General features: G+C 40.7%; 1 protein-coding gene across 4 annotated transcripts; it reads right to left on the minus strand.

Annotated features, from left to right (window-relative positions):
- Nucleotides 1–482: 482 nt before the first annotated feature.
- On the minus strand, nt 483–12879 carry LOC121690445 (cellular tumor antigen p53-like). Of its 4 annotated transcripts, XM_042071009.1 has the most exons (12): nt 12726–12878; nt 11140–11301; nt 10664–10724; nt 9078–9275; nt 6961–7150; nt 6522–6634; nt 5510–5619; nt 4931–5058; nt 3769–3878; nt 3473–3576; nt 769–907; nt 483–548 (listed from the first exon to the last, which is right to left on the minus strand). In XM_042071009.1, the coding sequence occupies exons 2-11, from the start codon at nt 11244–11246 to the stop codon at nt 817–819; spliced, it is 1212 nt and encodes a 403-aa protein (XP_041926943.1). In that variant the 5' UTR covers nt 11247–11301; nt 12726–12878; the 3' UTR covers nt 483–548; nt 769–816. The 4 variants fall into 4 exon arrangements, with proteins under 4 accessions (XP_041926943.1, XP_041926944.1, XP_041926945.1 ...); XM_042071010.1 differs by lacking the exon at nt 483–548 and having other exon boundaries at nt 731–907; nt 11140–11263; nt 12726–12879; XM_042071011.1 differs by lacking the exon at nt 483–548 and having other exon boundaries at nt 731–898.
- Between the last annotated feature and the right edge of the window lie 1663 nt (nt 12880–14542).

Raw genomic sequence — 14542 nt, forward strand, 5'->3', positions numbered from 1 at the left:
AGAATCTGCAAACATTTTCAATACAAAACATAAAAAAGACATTCAAAAATACATTTAACTTCACCTCTAACCTTTAGACTATAATTATCAAATATATAAAAAGTTTTGTTAGAGTTGGAAAACTAAAAGTAATTTCATGATAGCCGATAACTAGTTGAACAAAAAGTGCAAACCCACAAATGGACAGCACTGATGGGTTGGGAATGGGTCACTAGTGGTCCTGTAATGCCTACGCTAACACTGGTGTTTTCAAGTGAAAACCTGGCAGGGAAGACCTATATTTGTGTGTGGTGTGTGTGTGATATGTGATGTTGTGTGTGTGTGTGTGATAGTGTGTGTGATAGTGTGTGATAGTGTGTGTGTAATATTGTGTGTGTGATATTGTGTGATATTGTGTGTGTGTGTGTGTGTGTGTGTGTGAGATATTGTGTGTGTGAGATATTGTGTGTGTGAGATATTGTGTGTGTGTGTGTGTGTGTGTGTGAGAGTGTGTGATATTGTGTGTGTGTGTGTGCGTGATAGTGTGTGTGATAGTGTGTGATAGTGTGTGTGTAATATTGTGTGTGTGATATTGTGTGATATTGTGTGTGTGTGTGTGTGTGTGTGTGTGAGATATTGTGTGTGTGAGATATTGTGTGTGTGAGATATTGTGTGTGTGTGTGTGTGTGTGTGTGTGTGTGTGTGTGTGTGTGTGTGTGTGTGTGTGTGTGTGAGAGTGTGTGATATTGTGTGTGTGTGTGTGTAATATTGTGTGTGTGTGCGTGATATTGTGTGTGTGTTCCCTGCAGGGTTGGAGGTACACCACTGTGCGCAGATTCAGTCCGAGTCGCTTTTTTCCTCCTTGACGAGCAGTCGTTTGCCACTCTTCGGGGCCACCGCTGCGTCGCCATGTTTGGCTCTGGGCACACTGTGGGGGGAGACAGGGACGGTTAGCTGAGGCAGTTTAGGTATATGAGGGCACACAATATGATATGACAAGACAGGCCCTAAATCACAGATTAAATAATTTCCGTTGGCATTATAGTATCAAACATTAACATCTAACATAAGTATAAGTCCCATGAATAGTTCAAGATTTCCGGTTAGAGAATAGACTGCAGGTTTTTTGTCTGTTTGTCTGAGGAATATCAGGCAAAGTCTTAAAAGCACCCTTAAGAGTTTGTTTACCTTAACATAACATTGCCAAAATCATTTTGATGGCACATAACCTCATAACATGACAAACAGCACTTCTGCCATTGTCTGAGTAGCCTTCTATAGGCCATTACCGACCTAGACAATTTCTGTTTGGGTAGGAACCAGGGTAGGAATTTCCCGGCGGCCACGACGGCCATGGCCGTCGTTGCCTCTTGCGTTGGCCGTGAGGCCCCTTTGAAAATCAGAGGTTTACAGGCCACGGTGGCCTTGGTGCCCCCTTCTTTCAATATTCTGCTTTGCATCCTACCAATAGCGATTTTTATTTAGCCTGTGGCCTGTCAAAATAATCTTAGCATTCACAGCGCAAATTAATTTAGTCTTTTACGCAGTGGAGACAGTGACAGCGCAAGAAAGAAAGTGCGTCCAAATTCACCCATTCATCTCAGTTGAACTACTCGCGAAGTAGCCTATTCATCACACAGACATCACAAGTATCACATGAAAGAGCTTTTTCTCAGCTTTTAAACAATGTTACCCGATAACTGCGGAGTTGAACGGTTCGCGAGAAAAGTAAATAATATAATTCAATTTAATCATACATTCTACTGAAGGTTTTGCGTCCCATGATCTCCCAACCCATTCAATATCTCGGTGGAATACTTCACGAACCCTTCTTTTAACACACAACAAACCAATATCAGAATAAACAGCATACCTTACTGAACACAAAGGTGTAAGCAGTCCCCTGTACAGTTAGCCGTTCCAGAGTAATCCAGTTTTGAATTTGCAGTAAATTGACATGCATGGATGTCTCCAAATTTGGGCTTTAAGTTTTACTATGTGTTGAAACTGTTCCACATGATTTCATAACCAAATACAAAACAAATGTTACAAATATCGCCTAGATATTGGTAAATCAGAGGACAGCTGACCGAGTTTGTGAAAGTAGCCTTAGCCTAATGAGCACAAAATGCTAAGCATGCATCTAGGCTATTTGAGTTTCTTAAAGCTGAGCTGTGGTTAAATTGTTCAATACATGATTTTATAACAGGCCAAATATAAAATAAATGTTATATATAGCCTAGATACCTGTAAATATTAGATGATCAGATGATTTACAGTTCTATGTAATATGTCATGTTTCATGTTTTTGTAATGTTTCATACAGTGATGCAGGTCTACTGCAGTGAATAGGCTAAATAAAAAACTTTGATCATTTTTATAGCCTACTACTGTATAGTTTACTTTGGCCTTTGTGCCCCCCACCAAATATGCCCAACTGAAGGCCAAGTGGCCTTGCCCCCAGAATGGTGAAATTCCAAGCCTGGTAGGAACTACCCAGATCTTCTTTAGTGCCGTTTTAAACATTTGAGCTAAACAAGTGAAGAAATTATTCATTTGATTATTCCTCCATTCAGTGTAAGGTCCAAGCCACTTCCTTTACCACTTATAGCATAGATGAGCACATTTAGGAGATCACACACCAGACAGTTTGTGTGTGGCAGCAAACCGATACAAATACATCATATTGTATTTGAATGTGTCAAATTGAATAAACATGTATTTATTCAGCTAACCATCCTTGTTTTCCAGATAATCAATCACTACCTTTCACCTCTACCTCCATGCAGTTTTTTGTTTCACAGTTGTCAAACTGAAAATTTAACAAAATGTGGATTGCAGTGTAATTGCGCACAGCAGCATGCACAGACTCGTGTGTGTTTTCTGTGTATAAAAAACAAAACACCAGATAAGCTCAAATATTTGTATATGCAAAACTTTGCCAACAGACTTCCTGCTTTGCATGACATTGATGACAGGCATGCTCTACCCATAACCTTTCAAAAAGGAGACTTAACAACGATACTTTGCATTTATATGATGCTCTTCAGGGCACTCAACTAAAAGAAAGGGTGCTACCCACTGAACCTCTGACCTGACCCTCTGTATGTGGGCCATTCTCAAAACAGAGTTTTGAGAAAGGTGACTGTAAGTGTCTTGCGAACCAATGTCAAACCATTGGTATTAGAATAGAATGGAGATGGCTGTACATTGATTAAATATACCACATGAAACTTATGTGAATGTGGTCTGTTAGTCGATCATTCCATGAATAAATTGAATTAAGAGCAAAAATTTTGCTCATACAAAGACTAGGGTCCACAATACTGGGATGGTTACCGATACAAAAACACAAAAATAACAAAATCCATTTGTTTGGGTTGCCTAGGTCTGCTATAACTACATGCTAAAAGTATGCATAAAAGCACTGAAAGTGACCATTTCATGCTATGAGACCGTTCATGGACAGCCCATAGAGCCCTCTAGGCCTTACCCTTTCTGCCTGTATTTCTCCTGGTCTGCCTGGGGAACCGCATCACTGAGCTCCAGGCCATCGTTGATGCTTTTCAGCATCTCAAAGCGCTTCCGCCCCCGAATCTGTGATGATCGAATAGACGAGGACATGAGGAGGACAGAAACAACAGGGGAGGACAGAAGAAGGGGACGATACATGCAGAATGGCTGACAGCAGGTTTCTGGATGCTAAAGAGGGGTAAAGGGTGCTTTGGTGCTTTCAGCTGTGAGACAAAAAGCAGGTTTCAGCACTGCAGCACTCCGCACCCTTCTCACCTGAAGAGTGAAGATCTCGTCATCAGGGTTGGTTTCAGTCTTGGGCTTCTTGCTGGAGCTAGCTTTGGGCACGGCCTGCCCCTCCCTCTCTGGCTCAGACACCTGCACTTCTACGGGTTAACAAAGGGTTAACTATGGGTCCACGGCAGTTATTCATAAACAATCAGTGTTGGGAAGGTTACTTTTAAAATGTACTACACTACAGATTACTGAATACATGCTCTAAAAAGTATTTTATAACATTTCCCGATAGATAACTCAAAGTGAGTAACATATTTTGAATACTTTGGATTACATAAGCATGGCATTATATTTTATTAGCAGTGAATGAAATTGTGATGTGAGGTTATGTGAAGTTGTCAATATAGTGTCAAAAACAACCCATAACCTGCTTTACAATAAGGATGAATTGATATAAGCCTATATGCTAAGAAACACTGTTAACGTCATTGTGTCAAAGTACCTACAACAGACATTTTTGGTCTGCACATAGGCTAAAAGGCTACCAAATCTCAAACAAAGTATACATAGATAAAAAAACATGCTGGCTGGATATACTGCTAACCCAGCTAATTTTACATTCTACATTCCCTATGAGGTTTTTCATTTACCGTAAGTCATCAACATAAACAAGAGAGGGAGAGAGAAAGGAGCTACCTGAGAGATGCACAGAGTAAATGGTGTGGTTAAAAAAATATTTGAGTTTGAAAAGTCATGGCCTCCGTGTTATAATGATTACAAATGTAATCCCTTAAATTGATCAGTGTAACTGTATTCTGAATACTACCCACTTAAATTGTAACTGTATTTAAATACAGTTACTCATATTTTATATTTAAAATACGTAATCCAGAATACATGTATTCCATTACTTCCCAACACCGTAAACAATTCCAATCACTTTTTACATTTTACCTTCAGATGATGTACTCAGGCATTAGTGTAGATTCTGAGAGCCTCAGATTTATATATATAAAAAAAAAAAAAAAAAAAAAAAGTTTTCCCCTCAAAGAGAAGTAACTTTTATACTACTTGTCCCCCTCACTAATGCAACTGTACAAAAGTATTATTTAGAGTAAGACCTCACTCCTCTTTCAAGACCTTCCGACATCTCCCACGTCTGCTCCCACCCTTTTCCCTTTCTCATTCCCTTGTTCCTTACTTCTTTTGGTCCCTGAGAGAATCTTCTCTCCGTTCTTCTTGCCGTTGTTTTCCTCTTCCGACTTGCGGTCGCGCCCCGGGCAGGCACACACGCGCACCTCAAAGCACCGACGCCCGAGGACCTGACCCCTGGTTTTGGGAAGGGAATTATTTCACTTTTATTCATTCACCATTTAGAATTATTTATTATTTCAATTATTTGAAACAAATAAACAGAGTGCAAAAAGTGAAGCATAACTTGCTCCTTCTTTAATTGTAACTGTAGAGTTTTTATCTGTTATCAGTGAAAATGTTTATGTAAGCACTTGTTCAGTTACAAAAATCAGCGAAAATTGCGATCACTTGAGATATTTGAGAGATCAAAGTGAAGGGTATGACATAAGAGAGACAGAGAGACATGCATGCATAGTGTAGGGACAGGAATGGCATGTGCAGAACGTTTGTACAATATCTCTCTCAAGTCACAATACAGCTCTGGCTGGAGACAGAGACTGTACATTGACTGGAGATGCAAATATTGTTCCTATGTACACAAGCGAACGCACACAGAGTGATACAGACAGGAGGATGGATGACTCACTCTGGGCTCTCCAGGGTCAGGATGGTGAGGATGGGGCGCCGGTTCATGCCACCCATGCAGCTGCTATTGCACATGAAATTCAGAAGAATGGTGGTGGCCTCAGAGCCCAGCTGTGGACACAAACACACTGTCAGAAGAGTGTAGAAACACACACACACACACACACACACACACACACGGGTCCAATAAACAATTTAATTGGGTGATGTTTTTGCATAAAGTTGTGCGCAAAATAAAAAAAAAGTTTTCCATGTGCAAACTGATGCCCATGCACATCATTTCCCGATCAGTGGGCAATATTTTTCTTTACTGGCTGCATCTATTGAGATGTTTTACAGTATGGTGATAATAAAAATATAAAAAATAATATTAGATAAGATTTTATCATAGTGCATCGTATCGGATGTCGCCATTTCTCCATATCGCCCAGTCCGAGTCACTCTGCTCCTTTATTAAGTTCCCTTCCAGAAAAATTCCTTTAGCAGCATAAACTATGTGCTCTCTGTTTGACGTTCACGTGGTTTTGTACTTTGGTCAGTCTCACATGTGACGGCGGTTTCTGGACGTCTACCTGTCTGTCTGTTATGTGATGCTCTGTTACTTGTAATGCTGTGGTATGTAAATCCTGAAGATGAATATACAGTGCTGTGGAACAGAAATCCCCAAACCAACATTTCCCCAAAGGAACATTTCGATACAGCATTTCAATGTCACATAAGGGAGGGGTCTAGCATAGACATCTTTAAACATATACACATCATGTATTTAAACTCACTTTGATTCATTCCCACAACTGAACTGTTAATATCATTTTAATCATACACATGCGAATGTCAAATTGTTGTACGACGGGACAAAGACATATTTTGTAGTCTGCACTTTTTTTATACGACACAAAAGTAAAATTGAAAAGTGAGAAGATGAGTAAGCTACACAGATCCTCTTGAAATCATACACAACGAACTGTAGTATTTCTTGTGTGCAGAAATCATGCAATAGCTTGCTTGTGTACCTGTGGGCGTTCGTAGGGCACGATGACGCTCTGTCGCTTGGTAACGGCGTCCTCCAGATACTGGGCCCTCTGCATGCCCTCTATGCGGATCAGGTGACTGCGGTGGGCCACACCTACAGAGCAAAAAACACGTGGCTCTCAAATTCAGGGCATTGCATTCCACAGGGCATCAAGTGGACAATGGACACGGTATGATCTCCGAAGAGAGGCGTCTCACTTCCGAGTGTCTTCAGGATTATACCGCATCTCCAGGGAATCAGATACCAGCTAAGATAAAAAGATATCTGGGTCTAATAAGACACCACACATGATGACTTGATAATGGCACAAACCTATTTGCCCAACATACATATCAGTCAAACCTTACTCCCCCTCTTGCAAGCGCACGCGCACGCACGCACGCACACACCACACACATGCACGCGCACACCACACACACCTTCGTTATTCTCAGCGATGTTCTGGTGGTGCGGGCAGCGTAGCACCACGTCGGCCACATGGTCGGACTTCTTGTAGATGGCAGTGGCCCGCAGGTAGGAGCCCACAGGAGGGTCGCCCGCGTCCAGCAACACCTCCACCGGGCAGGTCTTAGCCAGCTGGCAGAAGAGCTTGTTCAGCTTCTGCGAGAACTAGAGATAGAGATAGAGATAAAGATAGATAGATAGATATAGATATAGAGAGAGATTGATCAATAGGTATTCTTCACTGTTAACTCTTCAAGTTTTGTTGCCAATACAAAAAGAAAGTTCTGTAAGTGTCAAAACAGGATGAGGCGAAAGGAAAAAAATAAACGGGAAAGATAACAAGACACATAAGATAACATAACGAGAGACATTTTCTATTATCAGCAGGAAAATGTATGACTGCCTCCCTTTAATAAAACCCTGAATTTTTACTAACCAAATGATGAACCATCTCAAAAGGAAAATGCTGATGAAATATTCTGCAAACTAAACTTGAAGCCTTTACAGGAGGCAGCCCTTTTTGATGAGGTTTTAACCCTTTCCCCTACAGAGATAAGGCTGGCACTTGGGGTGGGACATGCCTGGTCATGTCAGAATCGCGGGTCTCCATTCGCCAAATTCAAACCAACAACGTTGGTAAGAGGGAGGTGCGGATTCAGAACCCACAGTGACGTTACAGAATACACCCCCCCCCCCCCCCCAAAAAGGAAAAAAAAAAAAATCTAACCCTCCAACAACTCCAAACACCACTTCCCAAAAATGCCATTCATTCACTCCATTACTGAGAAGGCATCTACCCATTTCTTTGTTGGGTGGTCCTGACGTACCAGATCACTCACTTCAATCTTAGCCTGTGCTGAGCTGAGGACAATGGACCCGACCATGCAGCTGTGCTACTCACTGAAGACGATTGCACATGGAGAATCAGAATGGAAGGGTGCCATATTTGCCCATGCGATTGCTAGCAGGTAAACGTTGAACTTTTAATCACTACTGATGAAATTTGGCTACTCATTGCAATACTCAATTCATTACCTTATTCAGAGGAGACTTGGACTGGCGGCAAAACCTACACAGATTTACCAGACACATGGCTTAAAGTGTTAAAACAAGGAAGGTCGCACATGGCGGGATATGGCTGAACCCTTCACCCAAAGGTGCTTTTAAAAAACAATGTATGGAATTTCAGTGTGCTGGTATAAAATAAACTAAATCTGAAAAAATAAATAAATAAATAAATAAAAAAAAGAGAAACAGAAAAAAAAAAAAAAAACACAACCATCAACTATTTCACTTAACAAATATATATGAAGGAACAGAGAGCAACAAGTGAAGCATAACCTGCACCTTCTTTCTTTGTAACTGACGACTGTCAGCCATGTTTGGACATTTGTTTGATGGAGTATGGTTTATGCTCTGTGATAACTTTCTCCTTCAGAGACAGTATTATTACATCACTGCTAATCAGGAAGACTGATCCTTAGTTTTTGACAAAATTATGTTATTGCCAAATGTTTGAGATCTAGGTCTACATTAAATCTTACACCAAATTATTTTGCGCTGACGGAAATGCTGTGTTGAATATCTTTCCGCTTCTTCATACATTTTATCAACTACATTGACCAAGCACAACTTTTGAAAAAATATATATTTATTTTATCCTTTATTCATCCTCCTCCTTCATTAGCTATATTTGTTTGTGTAGGTCTGTTTAATTGATTTAATAGCCATCTATCTATCTGGAAATACATGCTCCTCTTCTGAATCCCCAAAAATTAGGACATTTCAGAATTCAGAATAAAGGTTACAGCTTACAGTCATCCTGTATGTTCATTTATAACTTATAGCAATGTAAGCAAATAACAATGACATTTGATGCCACACACTTTCTAATCATCTGCCATTTTTGCCTCAATACATTGCTGACCATACTTTCCACTGATGCAACCCCTATACGTTCTTTGTCATGTATGTATTCACAAGATTCACAGATTACTTAGCCAAGCCTTCAACAGGTGTGAGCATCTGCAAAGAAAACTGAACAGAGAGGAATAAATGTGCAGCATGATTATAAGACAAGAGTGTCCCTTACTGTGGAAGTGGCAGACTTAGCAGTGCTGAACTGGGTGAAACGGACACGGAAGCCCAGGTCGCCGGGGTAGTCGGTGGTGGAGGGCACTGTGGTGGCGGTGGGGGGCAGGCAGTCCGCCACGGGGGAGCCAGATGGGGTGGGGATGGACCCGTCCAGCGGGAGTTCCAGCCCCACAAAGCCGTCCACGCCAGCCTGGCCCTGAGGAGGGAGGCATGGTCAAGAACAGCAGCGTAAACAACATGGCAGACCAATATTCAAGGCAACAAGTACTTCTCAGGTCTCATCCACGCAGATATTTTGTAAACTGCACATTTTCATATTCATTTGGGCTGCTCATCCATATGCAAACCGAGATCTTAAAGGTTGTATCAGCTATTTCAGGCCCAAATATAAATGATCATATTCATCTAATCTTTCCTAACAATCTGCTAGCTGCCTGCCCCATAAGCAGGCTCCGAGATCTGTACACAAAAACAATTACTACCAACAAGTGTTGCCAACCACTCAAAGGTAAAATAAAGTGTTCCAACCAATAATTGGCGAGATGCGAGTTTAGGAGAGTTTCAATAGCACGGGAGGGAGTAGCATGCTCGCTCTCTGTTTTGTTTGGACATCAACAGGAGTGATGTTACTCCCCCATCGCTGATACAAACTTTTTTTTTTTTGGAAAACACTTCCTGAAGTGAAACAAAAACAAGAAAAGATCTGAATGTTCTGATGTGTGTACCCATATGGACATGTAAAACAGAAACTTTTGGAAAATGATAGACAACCACATTCACTTCCTGATTTGGTCTTAGTCTCAACATACCCATCACATCAGCCTCAACAACCAGTGACTATTAAAAGTATTGCATGCTGTTGACTTTAATGCTAGTTCTACCTCACCTTTGGTCCAGGCAAAGAAATCTCTGGTTTTACTTTCTGCCATTGCTGTTCCTAATTCAGAGTACTTTCTGTAACTAGGTAACAACTCCAGAGTAGACTATTTGCTTCATGGTTTCCACTCGCACGCGCATGTGTGTGTGTGTAGTCATGTGATATTCATTTTTAGGAGTGCTGTATGGGCAGAGATCATCTCTGACAATGATTTGATGATCTGAAATGCTAGTCTGGACTGGGATTGTACATATTAGTGTGGACATAGCCCAAATCATGTCAGATTGCAGTGATACCATTTGGGCATCATCCAAAATGCCAATATTCTAAGAGAATGGATCAAATAAACATGAATCAGACTGAACAGCACTTTCCCACATCCACATTACCACACTTGAGCAAGGCACCAAACTCCCAACTGCTCCCCGGGTGCTGGATCAAGGGCTGCCCACTGCTCTGGGTGTGTATGCTTGCTTCTAGTGTGGGTGTGCTAGTAGTGAGCTCACTGCTCTGAGTGCATGTGCCCCCAGATGGGTAAAATGCAGACAACAAATTTCTAGTAGGAACTTCATACCATACACTCTAACTTAACTTAACAGGAGGAATATGCAAACTATAACTGAGAATCAGCAAGTAATTATATGTAACAGTGTGTTGTAAACAACGAAAGATATAGAAATATAATCTGTTAAAAAATGGCTTCTTACCAAATCGATCAGGGACGCCATCGCTGAATTGTCGAAGGCAGGCGGCAAAACATCAAGGATGCTGTAAAGCAGAAAATGCACACAAATGACTAATGCCAGAGGCTCTGATAAAAAGGTAACTGCCTTTGTTCTCCAGCAATCTTAGAAACAAGTAGCAAAGTTACAGGTGGTAACTGTATGAGATAACATTAGCAAAAAACATTTTTTTGCAGACTTTCTGCAGATAACCTTGACATTAGATTTTTAGTATACTCTAAGGATATTTTAGGATTTAGCGTATTCACTAAAACCCCTGACATCTTCTAAATAAATGTCCTTGCTGGTTGTTAAACAAAAGTGGACCAATAAGCGTACACTGTTTAATGAGTTAAACCCTTTGTGTCTATTCTACCTTCAGTAATCAACCCAAGCCAGGATACTTCCACTGCTAGACTTTAGGTGTTACTTGTAAAAAAATTTGTCAAAATTGGCCTTACGTGTTGTCCAAATTCTCCACGAAGTTTGAGGACCAGAACTCATCAAATGTCCCCTGACTCATGGGCAACTCTGGCATGTCTTCTTGATTCATTTTGACTTTCTTCATTCCCCACAGAAGCAAGGCTTTGGTACCAGAGATGACAACGGGAGGACAGAGAAGACTATCAAAAACACACTGAAGGGATTAGCATGGTGGAAGAATGGTGAGACAACAAGACAGACACAGCATAAAATCCCACCCCAACACTGATTGTGCTTGTGCAAACTCCCTTGTGCTTGATGTTGACGGTTAGAATTGTACACCTCATAATTCTTACCTCTGACATAATAAATGTTTTATTTACGATTAGTTGAGAATTAATAAACAAATAAACAGCTAAATTGGAGGCATGGGGCATGACAACAAAGTCGCATTGATACAGCGTATCAAAACAGGCTACATCGTTAATGCCAAATTATTTCAATTAATCACACAATCTCTGATCCAATATTGCATTAGTAGTAGTAGAGTGTGAGAAATTTAGTTGACGTTAATCCACATAATCTGACTGATCCCCTCTTCCTACGGTAACTTTACTGACTACTAGGACTAGCTAGAACTCCGTGAATGTGTGTGGTGCTCCCTGCTGGCGTCATACGATTCACGGCCTGTGGATTAACAAATCCACAACACGGCCTTAACATGTGTTCCCGAAGAAAGGTAACAAGTCAGCTAGTCGGCAGTCTGACCATAGTCACTCTGAGAGTAACGTAAATACTTAAATTTCAATGAGTCACCTCAATATGGTTGGCATATATCAAGTATTGTCAACTTCAGGACAAATGACCACAACATCCTTGATACTTTTGCTAGCTGTAAGCTAAGTCACATTAGCCATAGAGTTTACACCACAACATAAACATTTTCACGTTACTTTTGTCTTTCTATGTTCCTCAGTCACCGCTTTGAAACATTTCTTTACGGTACCGAGGGTTTTTCAAAAGTTCGAATAACACAAGATAAAAGCTAACATTAGCTTATTAACGCTACCAACTTCAGTTAGCCAATGTTGATACAAAATAAATAAATCGTTATTAAGTTACAAGCGACTAATATCATACAACACGCATTTGCCTACATTAAAAAACAATGAACTGAAAAAGTAACCGAGTTATCCCTCAACTGATGTTAAATTCAATGAATCAATCTTTCACAGTTTGATTTGCCACAGGAAATGGTTCAACTTGGCTAAATTAGCTCATTCACCTAAAAGCAAAATTAGCACGCTAGCATGGTCCAAAACAAGGTAGCGTATGCTTATTCATCTCTTTCAAGCGATTCGAGCTTCAGTTGCAATCAAAACATTTAATCAGTTGCAAAAAAATAAAATATTAGTAACGTTACCAGTCCTATGACTTGCAATCCACACACCATAATACAGCTGCACACAAAACAACCACTACTGTGTAGTTAACTTCTTTCAAGTTGGCGGTGCAAATTAGCAAACGCAAACCCAACGTTAAATCTGACATCAGTTTGAATGACTTGCTACCAAATTAGCTATAAAGAATTCAAAAGAAGCAACAAATTCAATCAACACCATACCTCGCCTCCCGTTATATGAAGGACGCTTTGTTCTTTATTCCACGCTGATCGTCTGCATGCACACGTTTAACTACCAAACACTTGCAATCTAGGTTTCTGTCTTCGCAGTGTTGTTGTTGTAATGTTACAATGCACCACGCTGAGAACGGGGATTTCCCAAAAAAATTCGACTCTGAGTGGGCGTGGCCTAGTCGCCAGATTAAAGCCCAGCCAACCAGAGGGTAGGTTGTATGAATGTGTATGTTTTTAAATGAGACACCGGGAAAATAGTATAGTAAAAATACTAATACAAGATTATGGGCATCGACATTTCGGTACTACTAGATTATAAATAATGGAAGTTCAAGAGAGAAGGACTGAGAAATGACAAGCGATGTTTTAGAATGTGCGTGTGTGACCAAGCACCCCCCACACACAAACACACACACACGCACACACACACGCACGCACACACGCACGTACGTACACACGCAAACACAATGCACATAGGGCCATAAGCTTGCTGCAAACCCAGCTGATATGGCCATTCATCCACCTCATTTCGAATGCATGGTCTGTCTGACCAAATATTTTTGGGCTATCTGGCATTAGGCTATGTGAACTAGGCCTACTCGGTCTCACCTGCGAGACAGGGTTGTGTGAAGACAGATCTGGGGAAGGGTATAAGAAAATTTCTGCAGCATTGGAAGTGCAAGAGCATGGTAGCCTCCATCATTCTCAAATGGAAAAGTTTGGAACAACCAACAGTCTTCCTAGATCTGGCCGCTCATCCTAACTGAGTAATCCGGGATGAAGGGGCTTGGTCATGAGAGAAGGACAAACATTAGTGCAGCACTCCACCAATCAGGCCTTTATGGTAGAGTGTACAGATTGAAGCGATTATTTGCCAGGAGTTTGCCAAAAAGCACCTGAACGACTCTCAGACCATGAGAAGTAAAAATGATGAAACAAAGACTGAACTATTTGGCCACAATTCCCAACGGCATGTGTGAAAGAAACCAAGCACTGAGCTGCACTGATGTTTGTCCTTCTTTATGCTTCTCTCATATTCTCAAAGGACTAGATCTCATTCCTAGTGAAACGCTATGAATACTTTGCACTGTAGTGTTGAAGTAGCCTATAGGCTAATCCTAGCCAAACCTATACTGCATGATTTAGTAACCAATATGGTTGTAATCCACTCATCTGGGTTGTAGTTACATGTCAAGAAGTGGCAAGCTAAACAATGAACTAGCAACCTAGTTTAATAGGTTATGTTTCCATTATGCCACCATCCTCTGTTTGCTGAACAGGTTACTCTCATTCAAGAAAAACAAGTCCTCATAGGTTGTATCAAGGTAGGCTGTACACCAAAGAACCATCTCTATTTAAATAATAAGATGCATCTTATCATTGGTCTGCCCCCCCCCGAGGCGCCCCTTTCAGGCAGGTAAGGTATCCATTTAGAAATTGTAGTCCTTCACCATTGAATAATGGCTGGTATAAATGCCTAGTGTAAATACTCAGATACAGGTTTCAATCTGAGTATTGTAAAGAATGTAAATATTATCTTATGGGGTCCATTAGCAGGTGTTGCTTTCAAAGATTATTTCTATAGCAATTTGTAAGAAAATAATGTCTTTATGTTCAAAGATAACCATGGTTTGGGTGGGACAAAAAACGGCAAAATTAAAAACAAAATACTGGTACCTTTGGCTTCATGATAATTTGAACAATGCTCCAACCACATTGCAATGCAGTCAAGGCAAGTCAGTGGCCAAGAAACACATGCATAGTGTTTATTTACATCTCAATTAGGTGATGTTGATAATGTGTTC

The sequence above is a fragment of the Alosa sapidissima genome, chromosome 18 (genome assembly GCF_018492685.1).
Source record: "Alosa sapidissima isolate fAloSap1 chromosome 18, fAloSap1.pri, whole genome shotgun sequence".
NCBI lineage: Eukaryota > Metazoa > Chordata > Actinopteri > Clupeiformes > Clupeidae > Alosa > Alosa sapidissima.